Raw genomic sequence first — 25,352 nt, forward strand, 5'->3', positions numbered from 1 at the left:
GGATAAGGACGATTGATGAGAATGTGTGTCGGTATGCGCATCAAAGGAGCTCTTTTCTACAGCTGGGTCGAATAATGTGTAAGGGCTGGGAGACGCTGCCACAGAAATCCATGTAATATTACCCACCATGGGGTATACGGAGTACGGAGGATTGAAGCTTGCGTTGTCGGAGTCGACGGGCGAGCATGGGAATGTCGGAACTAAGTAACGGAGCAGGCCGATTTTACGTACGTTGGCAGCTGTAAGTAATTACTTATGTGTTGGGACACTGGTCTCTATGTAGTTAGTTAACTAGCCTCCAGCTTCTTGGCTCGGATCTTCTTTGATCTCTTTCCCAGCTGCAAGGCTTCGAGTTGCAACTAGCATTTCAGTAACTAAGTTAAGCTCTAAGTTAGACTTTAGCTTCAACCTTTGATCCAATCTCCAGAAACACAAGTCCAGCATAGGCTATGGCCCAGTACCAACTCCAATTCAGGAGTAGAATCAGACTTAGGTGTAGTAAAGTTAAGCTTATTTTAAAGTTGCAGATGTATAGTGATATTTCAGGAATTTAAAAATCTTGTATGACGAAGTAGAATGGCTGTCTCGGCCATCTCAGATCTGATCTCCCCGGCCCATGTTGCATCAAGCTTAAATGGGTAAATAAGGTATGATAAGTCTTTTCAAGAGACGAGAGAGCAGGACAGAGCAGAATCTATCAATACAGATTGCAGCACACCACAGAAAGAGCAAGAAGAGAAGAGAGAGATGATGAAGAAGTAAACAGAAAGAAAAAAAATTAAAATGAAAAGCAGAGTCAGATATTCTCTTCTGTACCAGAGCCAGTCATCTAGAGAGGGTGCAAGATAACACAGCCCATCGTGTAAACTTGACACAGCAGGAGGGCAAAGGGTGACTGGTGGAGCATAGAGATGAAGGGTGAAGATAAAGCAGCGGGCGCGAGGTGCTAGTTAATCCAGAAACTTCATGATCCAGAGCTTCCAGTAAGTACATACAAGTTGCCTTGACACCGCACACACAGATTTGGGAAAAACCGCAATCAAAAAGTCAGCAGCCCCAAGCTAGCTCCCAAATCCAAAACCCTTATTTCAGTTTTCCTCCATTAGACAATATCCCGGAAACCCGTTTTCATGCACTAACTACTCTGTACAGAATTTTTTAACGGAACCAAGAGAAAACACTTAGTCAGTCAACCACAGTCAGCATATCAAATGCTTTGTTCCCAATTGCCTTCATCATGAGTGAATACGGAGTCATCATCTTCTTCTCTTTCTTCACTACATCCCAATCTTCATCCTCCTTAGCCTCTTCTTGAATAATCTGCTCTTTTACCCCCTCTTCTTCCTCTTGGCCATCCATTGAACCAGTCTCCAAGAATACTTTCAGCATTGCCTGACTATTCCCGCTCACAAGAGCAGTACCAGGCATGTCTTTTGTGACAGGAACATTGCGAATATCAGAACCATTCAGATTCCAATAAACCAGCTCCGGTGGCTCATATCCGGCGGCAGCGAAGTCCTTTGTAATAATTTGATGGTGAGTATCCCAATTGTCAGATGTATATCTGGCAGCGTCAAACTGCATGTCGCTGAAAACAAAAAGCCTCTTGACCATATCTTCTGACTTGACCTTACTCGACACGGCGATGTCCAGAATGAGTTTGAACACCTTGAGGAAATCGGTATTGAATCCCCACTCAGAGCGTTGTAAGGCAGTGACTTGCTCTGAAAATGTGCGCGAATCATTTGCGCCCCCGATATTCAATACCTGAGGGTCTCTAGAAAAGGTTATCACCTTCCCGCCGAAAGGGGGCTCTGTGGTCTCTGAAACGATGAGGCCCAGGCCAATTGCGGTATCCATCAGAGTACATTTCCCGTCGTCGGTCTTTTGCAACATTGATCCGCTCACATCGGAAACTGCGATGGAGTGAGTCAATGAACCACAGTCCTTGATACGTTGGACTAAGGTCCTCCACTGCAAGTCAACCACACTTTGCTTGATGGAATCTCCAGCGGAAGAATATTTTTTAGCCTGTAATACCAAAGAACCCGGCGCAAGAATTGCTCCTGATATTTTCGCCTTTCCCTCCGCTACTTTGACAAGATATTGTCCGAATCGCTCGCCGTCTTTCTTAATGAAAAGTTTCTTGTACTGGTCCATGGCGAGAGATGGAACGCGACCGTAATTGATATTTGAGAGCGTGTTTGCAGAGATATCGCACTCGACACACTGTAGAGCCTTGCGCAACTTGGACGTGGTCCAGAAGCGGTACTGCTCGCGCGCCCGTTTCAGGTACATTTCTCGATTGTCGTCCGGATGAGCAACCTTGTCCCGCGGAAACAAAATCTCCGCAATCGTTGTCGCTATGCGGGTGTGCTTGTCGTGAAACTTTTGCAATGACGGAGCCCATTTCCCGCAGAGGGAAAGTTCCTTTTGCTGTTCTTTTGTTCCAGTTCGAAGCAGTTCTATATCCTTCTGGAGCTTTTCGGAAAATAGGCGTGCTACGGTCATGTGCAGTGCCCGGTGGAACGGGTCGTTTGACAGCCGTTCCATAATTCGCTGGTGGCGCTCGTTCTCTCCAGCGTGCCGGCGCTCTTTTGCTTCTCTGCTGACACTCTGATCTCGTTCTAAGGATCTCTTGATCTTTTCTTCCGACGACAATTCCTGCCATCCACTCGGTTTCTCCTTCTGCACCTTTCGCTTCCGCAGACGATATCCAACGCAGAACCTAGTTTGAAGCAGCTTGCGAGGATCAGTCATGTCCAGGCTTCCACTGGCGGAGAGAGCAAGGAGGTTCAAGAGGTCCTTCCAGTAACCATGAGACACGCCGCGGACAACGTCGTAGTCGTCGAGTGTGGAGCCGACTTTTCCCACTGTCGCTGTCTCCCTATCTGTGGAGGGCTTGGCGTCCTTTTCGATGACGGGACGGAACAGCCATTGTAGATTGGCCAGGAGGGTTCGTGGGTGGTTCTCCTTTAGCCAGCCCATAGCGATGTAGAAGACGTGTCGATTGCCTTTTCCAAGATGGATACTGCGGGCATTCCAGATAATTTTCAGACATGCCAGCGAATCTTCCTTCCACGAAGAATCCAATAGAGACTCGAGTTCCTTTTGTTTAGTTTCTGTCCACTCTCCATCCAGGCTATGGAACAGATCAACCAAAGACGACTCCGTCGAAGCAAAAGTTACGCCAAAGTTGTCTGTGAGGGCGCGGTTATTTGGGGCGAGTTCCGCCGAATCGATCCGTTTATGTCGAGCTATTGTCTTGTCCAGCGCATCGATGAATGTATCTCCGCTGGTATCGGCGTCATTCTGCGTGGTTGGTTTCGTAGGGTGATGCTGGTTGACCTCTGGAGTCTCCGTTGCTTCCTGCTGGGAATCGGCTCTAGTTGGGCCTGGAAGGAGCTTGGAGATGTACTGTTCAAACTGCTCTGGGCTCATGTAGAGACATGGATCCTCATGCAGAAACGCAGGAAAACTGGTGTCCATAGGGCTGCCATCTTTAGAGTGGCTTCGAGTAGTTTCCATCCTCAATGTTGAAAAAAAAAAAAAAGAGCAAATAACAAGAGGGAGGAGGGGGTCAATCGGTTAGATGAATCCTGAAAAGCACCTTTGCTTGAGAGGAGTGGTTGTGTTCCTTGAGGATGGATGAACAGCAGCAGCAGCTGTGCCCAAATCCATACTCTTGTTGCAGCTTGAAGGCGCTCATCTTCAAGGAGAGTGCAGGCCTCTTATAGCCAACCGGACGACTGAGGGAACCAGGAGAAATGAGGTCGGAGGCGAGATGTCGCCATTCCCAAAGCAGTCCCCGATCCTCAACGAATGACTCAACTTGGCGCAATTGCCATCTATAACTAGTTAAGGCAACAAAATGAATTCAAAGTGCCGTCAAGCGTTGCGTGACGGTCATCTGGAGCTTGTAGCTGCAAGACCAGACAAGCTCGTCAGCCTGTTATTATGTCGTCCATCAGTCGTTTAGTTAGTTAATTCTGTGAGGATGGTTAAGTACGGAGTTAACTACTTATCGGGAGTTAGCGCGCTTTCAAAGGATGCCTTCGCCTGTGTCTCTGAAGCCAACATCATGATTTGATGCTGCGGTGTGAGCATTTCGCATCCACCACAGAAAGAAATCGTATGCCATGAATCTCGAGTGGTTGCTTGAAACCCTATCCACCGGAGACCGCGCTCTTGATGATTCGATCTGCTCCCCCCGCCCTTGCAGGTGTGTCGTGGCCGCAGTGAGTCAACCGTCCGACAGCCAAGAGCGCATCCCAGCACGTTTCGTTTCAGGCACTGAAAGTTTGAACTCTCTGACGACGAACCAGGGGTCTGGGCCACAGTTGGAAATAGCAGCGGTTTGTCACGCCGCCCAACTGACTCAATATATGTATGTTCGGCGATGGTTGTGGGATGGACAAAAAGGCCCTGGATCGCGACCCCAACGACCGCCGACCATGGCTGAGACGGTGCTCACAAACGGTTCACCTTGACTGCGCAGCAACAGCAGCAATCACGGCGGACGCCCCACGCCTTGAAAAAGTCCTGGAAATCCCTGATTGCCAGGGCGGTGTGCTTATCACTGTTGCTATTAGCATGGCCGCAACGTGGAAGCGCCAGTTTGCCTCTTTTCTCCCGCCCGATTGGTGGGCTTGACACCTTTTTTTCCGCAATCTAAATTCTTAATTTATTTGAGGGCGAAAGAGCAGATCTGAAAATGCCGCCCTATTAATACTCTCTCGTCTCTCTCCTCTCGTCTCTCTCTTTCTCTTCTTCCCGCCGGTCGATCTCTCTACAAGCCTGTTCTTTGTAAATTCCGCGAATTTACGTCCGCTCCTTTGATAGGGGATTTCACTGCTGTGGTCATTCGTTTCGTTTCTGAAGCCATCGATCCTTATAAGAGCCTACTTTCTTTCACGATGTTGTTCAAGCCCGCTCTTCTCCTGACCGGCCTGGTCGCTGCCTCCCGCGCGCTGGAATTTGGCGCCGCGTCCCACCAGCAAAACAACCCCCTGACGCGACGCACCACCCAGTGCAAGGAGGTCGAGGAGCCAGACTGCGAGAAGTCCTGCGGCCCGGGGTACAAGACCTGCGTGAAACCCAACATGTGCTTTAACCCCAGCGCGGGAGAAACTTGCTGCGAGAATGGAAGTGAGTATTATCGTCTTGATCCGCGCCCACAACCACCTAGAGCCCTGAAGGACCCAGTCGGCTGACTTCGACCAGCTTTCTGCCCTGCGGGATCCTACTGCTCTGATGCCGGCTGCTGCCCAAACAACATGAAGCTCGAAGATTGCATGTCCGCCGTGACTCGCACCCTCATCCACCAGGAGCAATCCTCCACCGAAGAGCCCACCACCACCAGCACGACCAGCACCACATCCACATCCACGACCACAAATACCGTCACTTCCTATGTCCCGCCCCAGCCAACCGAAGCGCCCGAGCCGACAACGCCTTCGACCACCCCACGCGTCACCAACCCCACCAGCGCAACCGGATCCGGCTCCTGGCCCAGCTCGACAGCAGGAAACAATGCAACCGTCACCACACCCTCCGAGCCCCCGCAGCAGACGGATAATGCTGCCGTACGTGTGGAAGGCGCTTCTTTAGCTCTCGGACTAGGTCTCGTTGCCGTCTTGGCTGCTCTCATTTAATAAGCGCATCTCCAAACCGTATCACAGAGATGCATCGCTGAGCAGTGCTCTTTGTCTTCAGGGATGAACAGATACAGAGTTTTGTAAATAGATGAGACCTTTTCTTCCTTTTTTTTTTTGTTTCTTTTTTTTTTCTTTTTTTTTTTTTTTTTCGAAACAAAAAACTTCTAAGCTTGCCTGTTGGCAAGCTTTGTGTTACATTCTACTATATTTTCGAAAGGAGTGGGAGGTTTCTACTTGGCGGCTTTCCTGACATGTATCTAAGGTTTGAGCAGGTACTCACAGAATCCGTCAATCATGAGCGATCTACACATCGTTGTGCCATATTTTACAGGCTTTAAATTGACTGGAGCCTAAAGCCCCAGTAGAGCAACTTTCAAAGTTACACCAGAACACAGTTATCCATTGAAGACATTTCACATGAAAATCAGAATGCCTAGGAGAGCAAACAAGCTGAATCGCCAAAAAAAAATAGGCAACTGATACCTGAGATATTGCGCAAAAGTCAATTTACTTGCCCGTCAACGCCTCCGTGAGCGATCCCAGCCCCAGGCCTTGTAAGACGTTTTTGAGACCCAGGCTACCGAGAAGGCCGTCGACCAGACCGCCCAGACCAAGGGCATTGAGCTGCAAGAATAATCAGCTAACAAGATCTTAAAAAAGAAACAAAGAAGGGAAAAAAAAAAAACTCAATCAGACAGGACACCGGAAACAACTTACCAATCGTCCAACAAGCCCCAAAACACCGCTAAGCAGCAGTCCAACAGCAGCGAGAATCTGCCCCAATGGCTCTAATTCGAAAGGAGATCCCAAATTAGCACCTTTCCGGCCCAACTATCTGATAATACCGCACAATGTCTATTTACAGCATCACTCACCGGCCAACAGCCCCCACAATGGATTCAACTCCTCCTTTGCATGCGGCATACCAGCAACCTTCTTTTTCGCCCCGTCAATCGTCTGGCTAACATGACTTGTCAACTCCTTCAGTAACTCTGCCAACCAGTGCTCCTCCGGCGATGCCTCTCGTGCTGCAGTCTTGTGTTTCGCGTTAGCTGCAATCCGTCCGTCAGGGTCAAGAGCGCGGATGGCGCCGTTGGCTTCTTGGAGGATCTGTCCGCCCTGCTCGAGGAGAGGCTTGATGGTGTCGACGAGCTTCTCCTCGTTGCGCTCTGGTTCGGGCTTTCGTTCTTCGGTTTCGATGGCCTATAAGGGTGGGAATTGCACGTTTTAACAATCTAGTCTAGAAGCCAGAATAACTTGTGGTCCGGTCAGGAGCGAGAACGCACGCCTGTGATCATATTCAAGATAGGCTGGATTTTGTCGAGCGATTGTTGGATGCAATCGGCCATCCTACCCGCGAGTTTCTTGTCATTCTCAGCCTGTTGCTGCTTTTCAGCTTCTTGCTCTGGCTTCTGTCCCGTTTTCTGCTCCGGTGCGGTCTGCTTGGTGGTCTCGAGTTCGGCCATGTTTGAATAAGCACTGAGGAAAACTAATGTCGACAAAAAGTTATTCGGGAGTTAATTGGGTCAATTGTTCCTATGACTTCAATCGCTCATATCAGAGGCACAGTTTCGTCAAAACCGTCTATTTATCCAGACCGTCCACCCAGGTTTATGCATGGTCAACCGCATACCCCGGACTGACATCCTGCTGCTCGCCTGATACCTGATTCCCGGACTTTGACGTCACGTCCAAGACGTGAGGCGGGATCGCCCACATGTTGAACCGTGGATATCATGAAATTGTGATGGTGGGACGGGGGCTAATATCAGGATTTAAGGCTGAAATTGGGTTTCCTTAACTCTATGTGCATCCCTCGCATTGCGTCATATTGAAAGTACCGGTACATTCCCTGAGTAGTTATACTGTATCTACTCCGTACTAGCTTGAAGCTATAACTTGATGGCTATGGTGGCTTGGGGATGGAAGCGAAATACATACCTGTGATTATTGGACATTGGAACGTTGTACTCTGTAGACACTCAGTAGATGCCATGGATTTATAAGTGATGATAACTGACTACCAAATCATGGGAGAGAAGATGAAAATAGAATTAGAAATGCGCGTTATCGTCTCTGAAGCATCCCTCTTGCTTTGATTTTAACTCGATCAGATACTAGTATAATTATTCTCAAGAGAAAAGAGAAATATTTTCACTATTTATGCCGACCAAACAACGCTCCAACAAACCCATACAATTTTTCGAGAGTGATCCTGACTCCGAGCACCGTAAAAAATCAAAGAGGAAAAGCAGAAAATCCATTTGCATATAAGGGCATGTCGCTTCGTTTTCATCCTTAAAATCATACATCACGCACTCCGGAGCGCATCAGGTCATGATCCGTGCGGGCATCCAACTCATTGCCTAGCTTGCTGCTCAGTAGTACTCTCACAATATCAAACTAGAATCGAAGCATGCAAGTATCGTGTTTGCTTCAAAAGATTGGCGTACAAAGCAACGACTAGGAAATGGTAAAAAGACACAAGGGCGTCTTACAAGAACGTAATCATAATCTCTCCCTTAATCTTCGTCCGTAACAGCACCTCTATCTCGAGGTTTAGATCAAGCTTTATGCGCACTTCTCTCTCACTCGATGACGGTTCTTGCGTGGCAGGATTCTCTTCGTCCTCGTCTTCGACCTCGGCTGTTTCAGTCGGCAACGCCTCGCCCTCAGCTCCGGTGGCTTGCTGCTTAGCCTTCTTTTTCTCCTTTTTCTTCTCCTTCTTGGCCTTCTTTTTGGCGGTTGGAACGCTCTCGGGCGCACCACCAACAGTCTTGATACTGATAGGTTTATGATCCTTGGATGAGGACGCTTTGCGAATACTGAATGCCTTCAACCCGGTTTCAAACGGTTTTTTTTCTTTGGATATCGACGGCCGCTGTTGCTTTCTTTCATCCTCCTCCTCCTGCTGCTCCTCCTCCTCTTCTTCTTCCTTTTCGTCCATCGGAAATTCCCGTCGACTCTCCACACCTCCAGCAACAACAACCCCATTCGTCTGATCCATCTCCTGCTCCTGGTCTTCGAACGCATCCTTGCCAAACAAATCCTCACTCAAATCCCTCTGCACCACCCCCTCACCCTCACCATCACCGTCACCACCCTCCTGCTCGTTCCCAAGCCTCCTCTTCCCGCTACCTTTTACAGACGGCTGCTCTCCGCGCTCTTGCCTGTCCATTTCCTCCGCCCATCCTTCATCCTGCACCATGAGCGCTTTACTCCGCCGTTTTCGCCCCCCGCGCGGCTTCCGCCGTCGACGGCCTGTGGAATCAGCAGATTCAAAGGAAGCATTCGATCGAGTCGTCGGAGAGGGGACTCTATTCCCGTGCACGGACTCGGACGGGAGCGAGGCAGGAACAGAAGCCGGTGCGGGAGTAGATGTATAGGCAGGCGGTGCGGTAGACGGCGTATCGGGAGGCGGAACGGTCGTAGGTTCGGGGCTCTGGTCTTTTACATCGGTGGCGTAGTACTGTGTGGCATCGCAAGGCGCGGAATCTTGGGGAGGTTTGTTTTGCTTGTTCTTCTTGCGATTTCTGGGCTTGCGATTCGGTTTTGTGCTCTCTGCTGGGGGAGCGGGCTGGTCTATATGGCTCTCCATTGATGCTATCTTGAGGTGTGTACTGGTATTCAAAGGAAAAACCTGGATCGGTCAATTGTTTTGTCTTGTGGGAAATTTTTATGCGCAGAGAGATTTTACCGTTGCACACTGGTTTCATCCCATGTCAAAGTCTCGGGCACAAGCTTTTTCGGTGGTAAACGGGATCCATGGTACAGAGCAACAGGCGCTAACAACCGCTGTTGCTGGTTGGCTAACGTGCTAGTTGGTTGACTACATACTTCAGACGCTGGGCGTTTTGGCTTTGATCGCCAAGCTCAACTCGCCAACGTTCGCCCTGAATTGAGCCCAGAGCCATTCGAGTCCGTGCTGTGGAAATAAATGGATCGAGGACGGATGCCGGGCGACAGAACATTTTCCTTGCAAAGGATTAATTATTGTTATTCAATTATGTGTTGAAGTAATGTTTAACAACGAAGGCGAGAAATAAACAGCCACGAGCAATCCGAATACCAGACTCGATCGCGTCCCAGCAGGACCACAAAAAGGAGTGAAAACCGAAGGAGAAAAAAAAAAAAAAAAAAAAAAAAAAGAAGAAGTCTATGGTACAAATCCAAGCCCAAACCAAGCATTTTGTCCGGTCCGCTGCGATCGATCCCAAATCTACGGAGTAATGCTTCCCATTATTTATTGGCCGATGCCGTTGTTAGCGAGCTTGCTGGTGGATCCATTGCCAGGGTTGCGGACAGAGTTGCTGGCGAGCTGCTTGATGCGGTCGCAGACCTGGCTTGGCTGGAGGTTCTCGGTGCTCATGAGGTAGGCGCCCAAGCCGGCGATGTGAGGAGCAGCCATAGAGGTGCCCGACATCATCTGAGTGCCGCCACCGGGCATGGTGGATTCGACGTCAACACCAGGGGCGAAGATGTCAACTGGTTCAAAACGCAATCAGTATTTGCATGGTGTTATATCAGCACGGTGGGTGATGCCATGACTTACGGACTGAGCCAAAGTTGGAGAAAGTTGCCCGGACATCCATTCTGTCGGTAGCTCCAACGGTGCAGACATTAGGGGCGGAAGCGGGAGAGTAGTTAGAGGCGTCTTGCTGTTAATACGCAATTCTTGTCAGCTTCCGCCCAATTTTCGCGCATGCACAAAAAGGTGCTAAAGCAGCCATGGTTTCCAATCACTCACGTTGTCATTGCCGGCGGCGACAGCAAGGAAAACACCTGCGCGAACAGCTCTCTCGGCAGCATCGTTGACTGCCTGGGAAAAGCTACCTCCCAAGCTCAAGTTCATCACAGCACGGCCAAGGGCGTTGTTCTTCCTGGCGTGGTCGACAGACCAGCTGATGCCCTCCATGATAGCAGAGTTGCTGCCAGATCCCTGAGCATCGAGAACCTTGACACCGACAATGGTGGCCTTCTTTGCAACACCGAATCTAGCTCCGGCAAAGGTTCCAGCAGTGTGAGTTCCATGGCCATTGCCATCCGTGTTATCTTGGTCAATGGTGTTGATACCCCACGTCGCACGACCCTCGAAGTCAGGGTGGTTAACGTCAATACCAGTATCGACTCCGTAAATAATCACTCCCTCGCCGGCTCTGTCATCGTAGACATAGTCACTGCCTCCGGGTCGACTGGAGGAAAGTCGTGCCAGACCCCAAGGAGCACCGCGCTGCGTTTGCGTTCCTTGGATCCTCATGATCCGGTTAGGCTCGACGAATTTAACCTATGCTTACTGATAAGCTCCCCTAGACCCTCAAGTCCCAGCGGGATCGGGCTTCCTCACCTTGTCGTCCGCGAGGATCTCGTCGAGAGTGTCATGGTCGAAGGCGCCGAGATAGCCCCTGAACCCGCTGATGTCGAAGGTCGTTTTCAAGCCGGTGAGGGTCCCGTTTCGTCGAACGTGCCCGCTATGGTGGTGGTTGCGTACCCAGGTGACGTGGGCTTCGAGATCGGATGTGGCTACCTCATCTTTCATGACGACGATGTAGGAGTCTGGGATGACATCTTGGGTATTTGGGACGCTGAGGATCTCTGCAGCGTTGGCAGCGGTAATCGCTGCAAAGACGGTGGACAAAAACTTCATGGAAACCATTTTTGCTTGATTAGGGCTGTGGTGTTGAATACGAATGGGATGATGGTCCTATCTCCAGAGGGAGAACGTCTCCCTTTTATGCCTTTCGTTTCAACACAGTCATTTTACTTCCAAACGAAAGCGTTGCTGCTAGGCCTCGACATGTTGCTTGACTCGAGATGGGGAATGGGACGGATCAGAGCTTCGAACCCACAAATATTTCCACTCCCGGATGAAACCATTTGATAGGATTTAATTGCCGAAGGATTCGTATCCTGCTTTTCAAGAGAAGGCGTGAGGAGAACCGTGAGAGAGCACAGTCTGAGTGGGTGCGGTATATTCGGTAAATTGCCAGGCATTTCAAGGAGCCTTGGGGCCTTGGCCAGGGCAGCCCCTGGAACGCAGCATTTATGGCTTTGAGATTTGGTTTGCTCATGTTTATTGTCGATCTTTGAAGGAGCAAGTCCCTGGTCAAAACACTGGAGAGCCACCCTGATCTCCCATCCTCCATCGATACGATGCTTATCTGCACTCTGTTTGATGTAAACTCCTTCCCACCAAGGTCACCGCGGCTTGGCAGCCTCGAATGGCGCGACCCTCAGTGGGTATGGGCCTAACACGCTACCAGCAATGGCAAGCATTGCCCGCACGAGTACGGAGGAAACGGGAAACGCATAAAGTGAGGAGACCCCGCTTCGTCACAGACAAGCTTTTGTGAAACGGCAAGGCGCAATGTTCGAGTCTTGCAAAAACATCAGCCCACAAAAGCTGACGCTTGGCCCTGAGCGCGTCCAAACCATTCGTCACCCAACGTAGTATCACTCGTACACTCTAGAACTGGGGTGGTCAATCGAATTAGAATAGACCCGCTACAGAGAAAGTCTAAGGATGAGTAAGCTTTCAGCAAACAGGGACTTTCGGAGATATAACTATGGGAGGAAGAGGAATGCTGGAGAGCAGCCAAAGCCTCTTCGTAGGGGGGATTTTTGAGCAGACCTTTCAGAGAGGACGAGCAGGTCAATCCATGGATCGGACCAGGTCCAGCATGGGGCTAACTCCAAGGATCAGGATTTCTCCCCACATCAGTTGGAGAGTCTATGACCTGAAACTTCCGTGAACGTTCGAGAAAGCTGGCCTGGTGAAGCTTCCTTGCCGCCGCGGCTAGCGGTATGTATGTACACATCAGCGAAGTCTGGGGTTAAATGAAATCGGCCCATAGCAATTTGCACGGAGCAAGACACTCATGATTATCACTGCATGGCATGATGGCAGAGTGATCTTCAAATGTTCTCCGATCAGCGGCTTCTGGAGATTGTTTTAGTCAAACCCAGGACTGAGGAAGAATCGTGCGTTTGAGTCCGAGACGAGATGATCGGAGTGGGTGGAGAGTTACCTAGCTAGCCTTGGCTTCGACCGGTGGTATTGGCAGGGGCCCGTGAACAGAAGAGCCAGCATACCCTTGAAAGTGTGAATAGCTCCGAAGGAGAAGGCCCATAACAGGACGAGGATGGTCAAAGGTTAACCGCCGGAGTTCTTCGAGTTTCAGCCAGAAACATCCTCAGCGGACCGCAACACATCAAACCACCAAAGCCTAGGTTGACCCATGTTCACATGTTGCTCCTTCGAACAGCTAGCTCGAAGTGGGAGATAATGTGGCAAGGTCAGTGCCCCAGCGAGTAACTCGTTAGCTAGCTTCCTCATCATCCAAACATCCCAGAGAGAAGAAGTCTCGAGGGGTTTTCGTTTTCCTTTTGGCCAGCAGCCAATAAATGGTGAAGGTGCATCAAACAACCGCGTACATATTTGCGGGTCAACCGCCATTGCCTGGTCAAAAGCCCAGCGGGCACTCAAAGGAATTAGCTACTCTGCAGTTTATCCAGCACCTTGTTTTCTCGATATCATTCAAGCAAGGAGCACGCTCAGGAGAATGTGGAATCTTCAAAGAGCTGCGACAACAGAGCAGGGCAGTTTTGTGATACTCTTAGCGAGAGGAGGTGCGTCAGGGGCAAGCAATCAAGCACATCCATCCATCCATCCATCCATCCATCCGGCCACGTTTTAGCATTTTACGGCGAATGCGATGCCAAAGTCGATCCGGACGTTCACCAAGCGCCGCTCTCTCTGCGATGTCTCGACGCTCCAAGGGGCAGAGCATTGGAAGGCTCCCGCTGAGGCTCCGGGTCTTTCATTTTTCCGGGTGGTTTTTCCGGCGGCCAAGACGCCAAGCACTGGGGGTTGACGTCACAGGGGCAACCCGGCTCCACGAAGTCTCTTCCTCCCTCTCTCTCAACGCCCACGGATGAACGTCGGCTCCGCGCAGAGCATCAAGAAAACATCGTATGTACTGTACCTGATCCCGCGTTGAGCCGTCATCCTTCGACACCAACCCCACTCCTCGGGACCGTGGATCGTGACGACGCGCAAACTGACGAGCTGCAACCAATTCCTGCTTTTCCACCAGTTTGTGGCGGCTCCGTCACTCCTCATTGGAGGCCACCCTGAGTCGTGCCTCTGTCTGTGCGGGGGAATGTTCACACAAACTCTCCCACTCCTACTTAGCTTGCATCACCTTGGGAGTATCCCAGATGTGGCGCCAGGCGAATCCGGTTAACCATGTGGCGGGTTTGATCTCACAATCCAGGACATGGACGGGTATTCATGACGCATCCTGCTTTTGGACAGGTCTACGGACTACCCTCTGGGTAGTTATATAAACCGCAGTTCAATTCGTCCAACTATCGGATCCTTGCTCTATTAGTCCCATTAACGATTCCCCAGAAGCAAAACAAATTCACAAACAAATCTCTCTACAGCTCTTATTTCCATATTTCCATTTCGAACCAAACTACTCCTCCTCCCCCCGCATAACTCCATATCACCACCATGGCTGGAATTCTCGGCGGCGGCGGCGGCCAACAACAGCCGGGCCAGCAAGGCCAGCAAGGCCAGCAGGGGCAGCAGGGGCAGCAGGGTGGTCTCGGCGCCCTCCTCGGCGGTGTGACAGGGGCCGTTGGCCAAACAACCCAAGGGCTCGGACAGGGTCTCGGACAGACCCTCGCGGGCGTTGGCGGTGCCGTGGGACAGACGACTCAGGGACTCGGCGAGGTTGTAGGTGGAGCGACTAAGGGACTCGGCAGCGCCCTCGGCGGCGGACAGCAACAGGCCCAGCAGCAGCCTCAACAGATGCCTCCGGGCCAGGAGCCGCCGCAACCGCAGCAGTATCCGCAGCCCCAGCGATGAATGAGGCAGCATGATGATTCAACAGTTGCATTGGATGCGATGATGATTGCCACTGTGGAAATCAACGAAAGGACGAATTTGACGACATGGAATTGAGTTTTGAAGATGTGTTTAATTATGATCATTCTGCGATGTTATAGTCTGTCAAGTGGTTTCTCTGCTAGGGATGTACCTTATCCAAGATAATTGATCTTCTTGCATGTCTCATTATTGTCATACAAGGGCTTTTGGGTTAAACAAGATCCAATCCTAACAACAGAACTAACCAAGCTATATAGAGTAGAGACTGGACATACTTGAACATACTCTTTCACTTTTTATCTTCTTCTTGTCATCCGCTTCCTAAACACCGACGGAATTCCTGTCTCCCTCACAAGCTTTACCTCCCCTATCCAAAGCCACTTTCTCCCTCAGCTGGTAAATCAGAATAATCAACACACACACACACACACCACCCCTTCATCTTTCATCCCATATCCTTATCTCCTGTCGATCAACAGGGGGTTGCAATCCCATGGGCCTAGCATATATTCTTTACCTCCTCATTTATTGCCATCCTTGAGCTCATAATTTTTTTTTTTTTTTTTTTTTTTTTTTTTTGGCCCACGTTAAGGAGGAAGGAGGGGAAGGGACTGTGGGATACAGCACCATCACCTCTGCTCCATTATGTAGCCTTCCTGAAAGCTGTGGGCGTGACGAAAGGATTCCTGGAGGCGGACAGCGTCGTCCCTGCTGCTGTAACGGTAGTCGGATTCTTCATCCTCCTGATTATCTCCATCGGAGGGTTGTTTTTCGCACAATAACTGGTTTGTTGCAGAGTTAGCGCGTGATCAGACGGAAAGATAACGGAGGAATAAGTATGGAGTATATTAGATACCAGAGGTAGAATATATATATAGCTACCCTTGTTGGCTCTGGAGTATCACTAACCAGCCATACGTCCGTGATCTTACTCAACCTGTCAAAACGTTATTTTATTTTATTTTATTTTATTTTATTTTATTTTATATTTATATTTATATTTATATTTATATTTATATTTATATTTATATTTATATTTTTATTTTTATTTTTTTTAATTTCTTGATCTTGTCTTGACTGCGGTGACGGAAGCAAATGTCTTCAGTGATTCCTATCACAGCCGTGCAGACAAGTTCCCCACGTTATGACGCCGAGAACTATCTCCGATTCATAGCCGTATTAGAATCACCAGTTAATTGCCAGTGGGCGGAGAGCACATGTACGCATACGGGTTGATCCTAGCCCTTTACACATGGAGTACTAAGACCTCCTCCGGCCAACACCCCGCGAGAAGGACATTTCCTTCACCCCACGATTCCGACGCCTGAAGCGCACCTCAGCATAGCACGATATGTACGAGATCACATCCACATATGTATATGGAGTGTGTAAGTACTGTACATGCACACATACATACAAGCAGCCCCGAGACAATCTTCAAGGTTCGTGGCTAGCAGCCCATCCATACTTTTTCTCGGAAAGTTCCTCCCACACCTTGTTAGGAGCCGCCATGACAGCCCTCCGCTTTTCTCCTCCACACACGCCCTCAGACACACATACATGGCATCGTGCGGTCCCTCGCGACAAACCTTGGCGTGCGAGCGAGCTGTGACGTCATTCTACCCTGATACAGTAGATGCGGACTGGCTGGCATGGAGGAAGGGAGAAAGAAATATGGTCGATGCATGACAGGGAAGACCCCAACTGGAAAAGGCACATGAAGGTGGCCAGGGTGGGTTGGCCACTTACGTAGCGCGGCTGAGGCAAGGCATGCACTACAAATCCTGCATCGGTGGAGACAAAAAAAACGGTTTCCTATATATATGTGTAAAGTATTTCATCACTGTTCTAGACTTGTTTTTTATTTTGAATTTTCCTTTGTTTTATCCTTGATTTCTTGGAGATATTGTTCGAAAATCTATCTTGATACATACTTAGCGTCACGTTAAACAAGCAGAGAATACGGCTATAAAGTACAGTTAGGAACACATTCTTCCCACTTAAAACATACCAAAAAATGTCCAACCTGTGAGTCCTCCTCGGATCAGTGCCTGACTCCCATCTGTACGCTCCTTTAATAATATTTACCACAGCCCTGATCAAAAGAACGAGCCCTACGAGGTGCAATCCGAGGCAGAACCCGATGACGATCAACCTCAACGCCAACGCCAACGGCAACCCAATCGCAATGCTTCCGTGCAGCAAGCTCCCCAACAAGCTCCTGTTCAACAACAGCAACCTGCACCATATGCATATGCCGTAGATCAACAGCTCGCTCAAACCGGCCAACGACGAGGCGCGATCCGAGAGTCACGCATAAAGGACCGCCCGCAACCGAAGGAGACTCGAGACAGTAGCTTGAAGGTCAAGATCGAGCTCGATCTCGAGGTCGAGGTTGACTTGTATGCACGGGTGAAGGGTGATGTGACCATCGGACTACTGTGAGGAGAGAAACTTGCACCCCCCTGTAAGTCCGGTTTGCGATGTCGGGAAGAGCAAATTTTGTAATAACTAATTCGCTCTTGTGCAGCAGATAAATGTGAAAAATCACCTTCCTGCCTGCGGCCGCTTTCGGCGAAGAGGGATTGCAGCCTTTTTTTTCTGTTCTATCTTGTTCTCCATTGCGGAATGATTTTCGAATAACACCTGGCTCTCCAACACCTGCGGCTTGACTGCAATCTTCCTATTATTATTGTTATATATGACGATTCATGCGACCACGGAACTTTTGCTGGAATTCTTGGTTAGATCTCAGAGCGACTTTGAACCTTTTTGATTCTCAAGAATAGGACTGTCTAATAAATGCAGCCTTTAGTTTGCCTATCCTTTTTTTTTTTTTTTTTTTTTTTTTTTTTTTTTTTTTTGGGGAACTGGGACGTAATTGTACCTGATTTCTGTAAAAGCCCCGGAATCACCAAGTAGAATTAATAAATGAACAGGAACAGCCCGACAAATGATGCTCTCAAAACGGATCCGTAAAGCATTGCATTCAGCACTAGCTGAACTTCTTCTGCGGCATTTCTTGTTTATTCTTTTCGTTTTCGTCATCCGGTGGGACATTGTACTGATCCAGTGAGCCAAGTGGTAGCCTCAAAAACCTATGTTTATTGGTCCATTGGATTTGGCTCTCTACAAACCCCTCAGAATCAGCCGGCGGCGGAGGAGGGTCTGTAATTTTGGTGACCAGGTATGCAGTTGATGCCTCAGCCAACCCATAGATGAGGACACCGATCAATGGGATTTTGATCATGGTATAAAACCCAAGTGCAAATCCGAATAAGACTCCCTCGCGGTCTAAAAACCATTTGCGTCGTTGCTGTTTGGTGAATTTTACGCGAGAGAAATATGGTTCCAGCTGCAAACATATTAGTTTGGACTAATGAATATGAGGACGGTTGTTCCTTCGTACCAGTTCTCTCATCAAACTGCGTGATGCGAAGTAGCTCTGTAGGAACACGACTAGATATCGTTTTGGGAGGACAAGCCCAGATCCAAAAATAACAGTGGCCGGAACGGGTCCCACAGCCTTGTTGAAGGTGTAAAAACTGGCCAAAGGAATCACGAACCGCCCAACCACTGGCAATAAAGAGAGCAGATAGACAGCAAGAGATATGCCAGTTCTTCGCCCGTACCGGGTAAAAAAGGACCGTAGAGAGCTTGCAACATCCCCAATCTGCTTTTTACGTTTGTTTGAGTACATGACCAGATTGGGATAGTACATTGCACGTAAGCCCGCAGGGTCGTCGGATTTGTGTTTTTGGACGTATGTTGAATCAACCCACTTTATAGACTCCATGAAGCTGGAAACGGACTGTCAGTGTAGGGCTACGGGAGTAACTCGATGGGAACATACACGTTATCCAGCGTCGGTGTGATGTATCGCATCAGAGTCATAAGCAGAAATGGGACTTGTAGGACATATCTGGCGATAAAGTCGAGCCCATTGATCAGCGTGTCATCCCAAGTGACTGACTGGAGGTCGATTATCCAGGAGGCCATCCATATAGTCAACCTAACAGCAGCAATCTACCAGCAGTTGGTATTAAAACCCTCGCCTTGTAGTAAGGTAGGCGTGGTTCTTTTACCGGGATAGAAACGATCAGGCGGATCGCAATGCCGGCAACAACAGCCAGGGCAGCCTGTCGGTAATGTTCTGATGTAAACAGCTCCGGATTCTGAAGGGCTCTGTGGGCTAAAGCAGACGAATTTGATCATCAGCAATGAGATGCATCAGTTTGGGATATGAGGCAGCTAGCTATGTCCTGACATACGGACCTCCCACAAGAGTGAGCTGAGCACCCCGAAGGATGGCATTTGGCTCGAAGTTGGACATGATTACGGGGATTTAAAGCTCATCTATAATTCGACTTGGGAAAAAGTCAAAGGCATTTGAATTGATATGAGCCCTCAACACAATTGCTAAGACGAATGTTGGAAAAGGGCCAGATGGATGGCTGGAGCAGTTCACCTGAGCTGCCGGTGCTGCTCGTTTTGGGCCAGGAACGGAAACTCAGCCGAGCAGCATGGAAAAATGAACTTCCGAGCAGTCAAACGAATCGGGAATGGATGCCAAGAGATGCGCTTTGTCACCCAAAAAAAGTTAGTCCGCCCATTGCCGACGGAGACCGAAGCGCCAACCCATCAACGCCGCTTTACCCGATCGGGAAGGCCTCGATCTTCAACAAATTGTAGAATTATTCCGGAGCCGTCATTGTTCTCCCTCCTCCAAACCCAACTTGTCTCAATCACACCCTCGCTCCACGCCCTCTGCTCCATAGCCCTAAAGGCATCCCGGGGATCCTATCCTGTCCAATTGTCCTTTTCCTGAATATATTTCTTTCTTTTCTCACACACTACCTTCACAATGTTTCGTCCCATTGTGCCGCGCCTTGCTGGGCGGTCACTCCCGAAAGCCACTCCTCAGACTGCCTTCCAACATTCTTTCCCAGTGTCCACGGTCTATATTCTTGGACGGTCGAAAAGAGGATATGCAACTCAGTCAGGTAAGTCGGCCCTACCTTGCATTCACGCCGACCCGAAGCTCGCATGTTGATTCGCGTTTCTGACACTTAAACACAGATGAGCACGATTTGGTTATAATAGGTGGCGGTGTTGCTGGATACGTTGCTGCGATCAAGGCCGGTCAAGAAGGCTTGAAGGTACTGGCTTTCAATCCCTCAAAGCCGAGCGACCCTCGCGCGTGGATAACTAACTTTGTCGTCCGCTAGACTGCCTGTATCGAAAAGAGAGGCGCGTTAGGTGGTACATGTCTCAATGTTGGATGTATTCCCTCAAAATCCCTCCTGAACAACTCCCATCTCTACCATCAAGTTCTCCACGATACCAAAAAGCGCGGAATCGAAGTCGGAGATGTGAAACTCAACCTGAAGCAAATGATGAAAGCTAAAGACACGTCCGTCGAGTCGCTCACCAAAGGAATTGAGTTCCTCTTTAAGAAAAATAAGGTCGAATACGTTAAGGGAACCGGATCTTTCATTGACCAACACTCCGTCAAAGTTGATCTGTTGGAAGGCGGAGAGCGGACACTGCGCGCGAAGAACATCATCATCGCAACCGGAAGCGAGGCCACCCCGTTCCCCGGCTTGACCATTGATGAAAAGAGAATCATCACCAGCACTGGAGCGCTTTCCTTGGAAGAGGTCCCAAAGAAGATGGTCGTTATTGGAGGTGGTATCATTGGTCTTGAGATGGTAGGCAAAACAAGCATTTGTATAGCTTTCAGCTTAGCCGGACTGACCCACCTATTTCCCTAGGCCTCCGTTTGGTCGCGGTTAGGTTCAGAGGTTACTGTTGTCGAGTTTCTCGGTCAGATCGGCGGGCCTGGTATGGATGCAGAAATCGCCAAGCAGATTCAAAAAATCCTTTCTAGACAAGGTTTGAAGTTCATGGTCGGAACTAAAGTCACCAAGGGAGACGCCAGCGGTGAAAGCATAAAACTCGAGGTTGAGGCTGCCAAAGGTGGCAAAGAACAAACTCTAGATGCTGATGTCGTTCTCGTTGCCATCGGACGTCGACCTTACACCCAGGGCCTTGGTTTGGAGAAGGTCGGCCTCGACGTTGACGAGAAAGGCCGTGTTATCATTGATCAACAGTACCGCACCAAGGAGCAGCATATCCGTGTAATTGGAGATTGCACTTTCGGTCCCATGTTGGCGCACAAGGCAGAAGAAGAGGCTGTCGCTGCTATTGAGTACATCAAGAAGGGCCACGGTCATGTCAACTACAGCGCTATCCCAAGTGTCATGTATACTCACCCCGAAGTTGCGTGGGTCGGCCAGAACGAGGCAGACTTAAAAGCCGCCGGCATCAAATATCGCGTTGGCACATTCCCCTTCAGCGCCAACTCCCGTGCCAAGACCAACCTCGACTCGGAAGGTCAGGTCAAATTTCTTGCCGACGAACAGACAGACCGTGTCCTTGGCGTTCACATTGTTGGGCCCAATGCCGGCGAAATGATTGCAGAAGCCACGCTCGCTGTTGAATACGGCGCCAGCTGTGAAGATATCGCCCGCACTTGTCACGCTCACCCAACTCTAGCAGAGGCATTCAAAGAGGCTGCCATGGCCACATACGCGAAAGCCATCCACTTCTAGAGCGCTGATTTATGACTCGTTATATTAGCTTTTTCCTCCCTATATTTATACAGCCTTGATACAGGTATTTGTGTTTGTTTTGAGTTATGTTTTGTTGTTTCAGCAATTGGGTAGCATACTGTATACTGGCCTATATTGCGTGTATTCATAGGCATGAGTTCTTTGAAAAAGATACAATGATATCGCTTCATTCACATTCCTTTTCCCTATTCACTAAATAACATCATCAAGCTTGCTACTTACACATCACTTCAGGACTTCGCTTACTGTTAGTTCGCTCACAGGGTCTGACTAGCGCAGAGTATATAAAACCCTCATTCTCTCACCTTCCTTCTCCTTTCTTTTCTTCTCTCGGCATTCAAGGCCCTGAGCCCTGCAGAGTTGCTGATTCCAGTTTCTGGTTCTAACATGTCCCATGTCCCTCATCTCTTTATGTGCCCACTCCAGAGCTACTCCGATAACCTGAATGCTAAATAGTTCCTCACCCACCTCCCTATTAATGCACCATTTGCGCAAGAATATTGGTCTGTGACTGCTAATCAATTATCCAAGCTTTGTCCATAACTGTATCCTCCCTATTGGCATGTGATTCTCAGAACAAAATGCCATGCATACTGGGAGACGTATAACTACCTATCTATTATCTGACAAGTCATGGAATTTTGACTGGCACTTCTATATTCATCTCAGCTTTCTGCTGCACATAGAGATTTGATTCCTAGACTTTGTCACCATTATCAAGATACTTTAATTATGTCTCTGTTTTCTCTTGATTTCCTACGGCTGTACAGTTACAAGGCCTAGAACCTATTTCAGATACACTAGTTGGATGAATTAAATGGAATAATCCAATGGTTATAGAGAAACTTGATATTCTCTTTGGTCTAGATGAGAAGAAGACACAATAATACATTAGTGACTGGTGTCGAAAGATCATATAAATTATCTTGAATACCATTATTAAGATATACTAGATTGAGAAGAGAGCTTTTTTGGCGACAAATTCTACTGGCACTGCATACACAATAATATTAATCCAGCTACAGTTTGTCTCTCGGGAAGACCTCGTCGCCCATTGAGTTCTATCGGAGTGCCACGCTCCGACTTGCTTGGCCGTGGCACCATCGTCCCCACTCCCACAAGTGATATTTGGGAAACTTCCATTCCCCATCGGCCGCCCAGATGCCGAGCGAGTTGATGCTAGACACATAACCAACGACCAGAGAGAAATTGCGGGGAACGTCATAGACTCCGTGAAAACATGCCTGTCCGCTAGAAGCTCAACGTTTCGATTGAACGGCGAATTTTCAAAGCTCAGCGAGTTCCCTACCATCGGTAGATGATGACAGCAGACTCGCGAGCTCCACGGGGCTGGCTCTGGGTTGGGTAAGACCAATTTAGCCACACAAAACTCCTGTAACGATGTGGTCCTCCCCGCCAATGGGTCATTAACTATGATTTACCCCATGGGGACGACGGCCTGCTACTGTAGACAATGATATTTGGCCGAGCGGGGTCGACGATCAGGAGCAGCTATAAATTTCGGCTCCCGCTCCGGGGTTTGCGCCAGTATTCGAATCTGCTTTTCTCTCCTATATCTAGGAGTTTGAAGTACTGACACCTTTGCTGCTTGTCTCGGACAGCGTACACGCCCCCTAACACACTTTTACCACACTCGTCCGGAAAAATGGCAACAACATTGACATCCAAGATGGCCAGTCAAGCTGCCAAAGCGAACTTGCCGGCATTCAATTGCCCACCAGGCACGAAGATGCATCTGCTGAATCTGGGATCACTCGAATGCGATGAAGGCTGGTATATCCACACCACCCTTTGCAATTGAGCATATACATCATACTGATTCGTCCAGGCTCCTTCGTGGCGGGAATTCAAGTGCTCTGAGCAACAAAAACCCTGAGAATAAACGGCGAGAGTTAATCATATTATCTGTTTTGATTGAACATCCCCAGGAAGGGTTGATCTTGTTCGAGACCGGCTGCGCGGAGAATGTTGAAGTTGTGAGTTATATCTGGATCGTGGAAGATGTGAGATTTCCTTCTAATGATTTTGGTTGAGTAGAAATGGGGAGCTCCCCTCACAGATATCTTCCCTCGAGTAGTCTACAACGAGGAGCATAAACTCCCCGCTGCCATCAAGGCTACTGGAAACGATATCAAGGACGTCAAGGCTGTTGTTCTCGGGCACTTACATCTCGACCATGCTGGTGGCTTGGAGCATTTCGTTGGCACCGATGTGCCCATCTACGTTCACGAGGAGGAATTCAAACACGCATGCTGGGCCATTGCCACGGGTGCCGACCTTGGCGTATATCTCGCCCATTACATGTCCCTTGACAAACTGAATTGGCAAACGTTTAACGAGCCCCATCTCGACCTCTTTCAAGGCATCACGATCCATCACTCCCCCGGCCACACCCCCGGTCTATGCGTCATGCAGGTGAATTTAGAGAAGGACGGGACTTTTATCTTCACAACGGATCAATTTCATATTGCCGAGAACTATGAGATGGCACATCCACACGGCTGGCTAGCTCGCGACCACTCTGCATGGTTCAACAGCTTGCAGATGATTAAACGGCTGCAGCGGATGTTTAACGCGGAGTTGGTGTTTGGTCATGATAAAGAGGTCGCGAACCGCCTGATGAGCAAGAAGAAATTCTTTGAATAGGTTATAATCTGTTGCATTTGGCATCCAGAGTTTTCACAGAGAGCGATATTCTGGTTACAGGCCATCTAATAAATTCACGATGAATGTTTTGGGATCACTTTAGATGGGATCAGCAATTCATAAGGTTTACTTACATTCTTGGCCGCGGGGAAACCTCATGGCGGGCCGCGGGTATTGTCGAAACTTGGGGTGCATACAAAGTAAGTACAGGTCAGGCAACCTTGCATAATTTTAAATATGACATACAAATACGGCCTGTAACTAGTTATATAGTTATATTTAAATAAGCAACCTTCCACAATACAAATAAAGATTTTCAAATGATACTTTTTTGTAGTTTATATGTCTCAGAATATTTGCTAGTTATATGGAGAGGGGGTTTTCGCGTGGTCGCATACCGCCCGGTCTCATGGAAAACTGCGGCTCAGAGTGATTGTGAATATTGCTAAATCCTTGACCATTCTGCAAATAAGACCGTTTTAAACGGGTTTCCGCATTAGAGTACACGGTGCAGGAATTCTGCCTTTTTAGCTTGCTTCCCACCCGAGCTTTGGCTACTAGATAGATCATTCACCGCATCACTAGCCGACTGGTTCCAACAGAAACAAGAGGATCTCAGCTGGGCTGAATACCTGCTCTGATACTTTTTGAAGCAAACTCATCTGCAAGTTGCTCAAATGTTTCCTCATCTGTGGTAAATACACATTCATGGTTGCTAAGCTTATCCCACAATAGAGCGTATACTCAGAGTTTTATCTGCTCGCACAAGGCTTCACCGTGAAAGCGTCTGAAGGTCCCATATAAATACATTGACTCATGATATCACTGCTCATCCACTATTGCGTCGACCTCCACCTCGACCAGCATGTCATCACTTACAAACCCATTCTGCACCACAATCAAGGTCGCCGCTGCACCAACCTGATCGCCCTCCTGCCCACGTCCAGCCCTCCCAGAGCCCAACATCTCCCTATATGCCTCCATCACTCCCGGCGCATCTTCCTTTCTGCTCACATACATCCGAACCCGGACCACACTCTCTTCTGCCCGCCCTTTATTCCCAGATAGCTCCTCCACAGCACGAAGACATTCGCCCAGCGCGACGCGCATTTGAGCCGCAGCGTCACCTGGATGTAGGATCTGCGGCGCCGAAGGAGGTGAGGTTTGATCAACGGCCGTGGTGCCGGAGATAAAGATGTGATTGCCATGGCGAACGCCGCGGTAGTAGCCGATCCGCTGTTCGTAGGGCGAAGGAGTTTGGTAGAAGGTTTTGGAGCTGGTGGGGTGAGGTTTGATGAGCTTGCCGGGCGATGCCATTGTGTACTTTGACGTGAGAAGTCGCTTTTTAACTGGACGTGCGTGCTGTGCTTGCTTGATTCTCCCAGGGAGATTGATCTTCCACAGCTTGGATGTGGAAGATCAGCTCAGTACGAGCGGCGAGAGGCTCGCTCTCGTATATAACTCGAAGTCCTAGAGACCAAAAGCAGCGGGGTAACAAAA

At 49.1% G+C, this 25,352-nt stretch overlaps 11 protein-coding genes across 11 annotated transcripts; 5 read left to right on the plus strand and 6 right to left on the minus strand.

The window, feature by feature from the left end:
* Positions 1 to 1,185: 1,185 nt before the first annotated feature.
* D8B26_000094 (uncharacterized protein) lies at positions 1,186 to 3,528 on the minus strand (the record flags this gene model as incomplete). Its single annotated transcript, XM_066123111.1, has 1 exon — positions 1,186 to 3,528. One exon carries the CDS (start codon positions 3,526 to 3,528, stop codon positions 1,186 to 1,188), a length of 2,343 nt encoding a protein of 780 aa, XP_065979183.1.
* Positions 3,529 to 4,841: 1,313 nt separating this feature from the next.
* On the plus strand, positions 4,842 to 5,717 carry D8B26_000095 (uncharacterized protein). Its single transcript, XM_003067690.2, has 2 exons — positions 4,842 to 5,148; positions 5,224 to 5,717. The coding sequence occupies exons 1-2, from the start codon at positions 4,917 to 4,919 to the stop codon at positions 5,652 to 5,654; spliced, it is 663 nt and encodes a 220-aa protein (XP_003067736.2). The 5' UTR covers positions 4,842 to 4,916; the 3' UTR covers positions 5,655 to 5,717.
* A 145-nt stretch (positions 5,718 to 5,862) lies between these two features.
* D8B26_000096 (uncharacterized protein) lies at positions 5,863 to 7,351 on the minus strand. Its single transcript, XM_003067689.2, has 4 exons — positions 6,944 to 7,351; positions 6,533 to 6,860; positions 6,375 to 6,445; positions 5,863 to 6,281 (listed from the first exon to the last, which is right to left on the minus strand). Exons 1-4 carry the CDS (start codon positions 7,121 to 7,123, stop codon positions 6,165 to 6,167), a joined length of 696 nt encoding a protein of 231 aa, XP_003067735.2. The 5' UTR covers positions 7,124 to 7,351; the 3' UTR covers positions 5,863 to 6,164.
* A 400-nt stretch (positions 7,352 to 7,751) lies between these two features.
* Positions 7,752 to 9,255, minus strand: D8B26_000097 (uncharacterized protein; the record flags this gene model as incomplete). The annotated part of the gene is made up of 2 exons (XM_003067688.2): positions 7,752 to 8,023; positions 8,156 to 9,255. 2 exons carry the CDS (start codon positions 9,253 to 9,255, stop codon positions 8,017 to 8,019), a joined length of 1,107 nt encoding a protein of 368 aa, XP_003067734.2. The 3' UTR covers positions 7,752 to 8,016.
* A 409-nt stretch (positions 9,256 to 9,664) lies between these two features.
* SUB4 (Secreted subtilisin-like serine protease sub4) lies at positions 9,665 to 11,310 on the minus strand (the record flags this gene model as incomplete). Its single annotated transcript, XM_003067687.2, has 4 exons — positions 9,665 to 10,142; positions 10,210 to 10,315; positions 10,405 to 10,941; positions 11,002 to 11,310. 4 exons carry the CDS (start codon positions 11,308 to 11,310, stop codon positions 9,901 to 9,903), a joined length of 1,194 nt encoding a protein of 397 aa, XP_003067733.1. The 3' UTR covers positions 9,665 to 9,900.
* Positions 11,311 to 14,172: 2,862 nt separating this feature from the next.
* D8B26_000099 (uncharacterized protein) lies at positions 14,173 to 14,529 on the plus strand (the record flags this gene model as incomplete). The annotated part of the gene is made up of 1 exon (XM_003067686.1): positions 14,173 to 14,529. One exon carries the CDS (start codon positions 14,173 to 14,175, stop codon positions 14,527 to 14,529), a length of 357 nt encoding a protein of 118 aa, XP_003067732.1.
* Positions 14,530 to 16,459: 1,930 nt separating this feature from the next.
* D8B26_000100 (uncharacterized protein) lies at positions 16,460 to 17,198 on the plus strand. The gene is made up of 3 exons (XM_003067685.2): positions 16,460 to 16,578; positions 16,644 to 17,017; positions 17,084 to 17,198. Exons 1-2 carry the CDS (start codon positions 16,568 to 16,570, stop codon positions 16,993 to 16,995), a joined length of 363 nt encoding a protein of 120 aa, XP_003067731.1. The 5' UTR covers positions 16,460 to 16,567; the 3' UTR covers positions 16,996 to 17,017; positions 17,084 to 17,198.
* A 28-nt stretch (positions 17,199 to 17,226) lies between these two features.
* D8B26_000101 (uncharacterized protein) lies at positions 17,227 to 18,979 on the minus strand. Its single transcript, XM_066123112.1, has 6 exons — positions 18,826 to 18,979; positions 18,636 to 18,742; positions 18,404 to 18,576; positions 17,960 to 18,350; positions 17,438 to 17,905; positions 17,227 to 17,341 (listed from the first exon to the last, which is right to left on the minus strand). The coding sequence occupies exons 1-5, from the start codon at positions 18,881 to 18,883 to the stop codon at positions 17,546 to 17,548; spliced, it is 1,089 nt and encodes a 362-aa protein (XP_065979184.1). The 5' UTR covers positions 18,884 to 18,979; the 3' UTR covers positions 17,227 to 17,341; positions 17,438 to 17,545.
* Positions 18,980 to 19,274: 295 nt separating this feature from the next.
* LPD1 (dihydrolipoamide dehydrogenase precursor) lies at positions 19,275 to 21,367 on the plus strand. The gene is made up of 4 exons (XM_003067683.2): positions 19,275 to 19,553; positions 19,630 to 19,709; positions 19,779 to 20,261; positions 20,325 to 21,367. The coding sequence occupies exons 1-4, from the start codon at positions 19,415 to 19,417 to the stop codon at positions 21,162 to 21,164; spliced, it is 1,542 nt and encodes a 513-aa protein (XP_003067729.1). The 5' UTR covers positions 19,275 to 19,414; the 3' UTR covers positions 21,165 to 21,367.
* Positions 21,368 to 22,631: 1,264 nt separating this feature from the next.
* D8B26_000103 (uncharacterized protein) lies at positions 22,632 to 24,128 on the plus strand. Its single transcript, XM_003067682.2, has 3 exons — positions 22,632 to 22,979; positions 23,035 to 23,182; positions 23,244 to 24,128. The coding sequence occupies exons 1-3, from the start codon at positions 22,852 to 22,854 to the stop codon at positions 23,850 to 23,852; spliced, it is 885 nt and encodes a 294-aa protein (XP_003067728.2). The 5' UTR covers positions 22,632 to 22,851; the 3' UTR covers positions 23,853 to 24,128.
* Positions 24,129 to 24,531: 403 nt separating this feature from the next.
* On the minus strand, positions 24,532 to 25,324 carry D8B26_000104 (uncharacterized protein). The gene has a single exon (XM_003067681.2). It carries the CDS (start codon positions 25,167 to 25,169, stop codon positions 24,675 to 24,677), a length of 495 nt encoding a protein of 164 aa, XP_003067727.2. The 5' UTR covers positions 25,170 to 25,324; the 3' UTR covers positions 24,532 to 24,674.
* Positions 25,325 to 25,352: the final 28 nt, after the last annotated feature.

This window comes from Coccidioides posadasii, chromosome 1 (genome assembly GCF_018416015.2).
Source record: "Coccidioides posadasii str. Silveira chromosome 1, complete sequence".
Lineage (NCBI taxonomy): Eukaryota > Fungi > Ascomycota > Eurotiomycetes > Onygenales > Onygenaceae > Coccidioides > Coccidioides posadasii.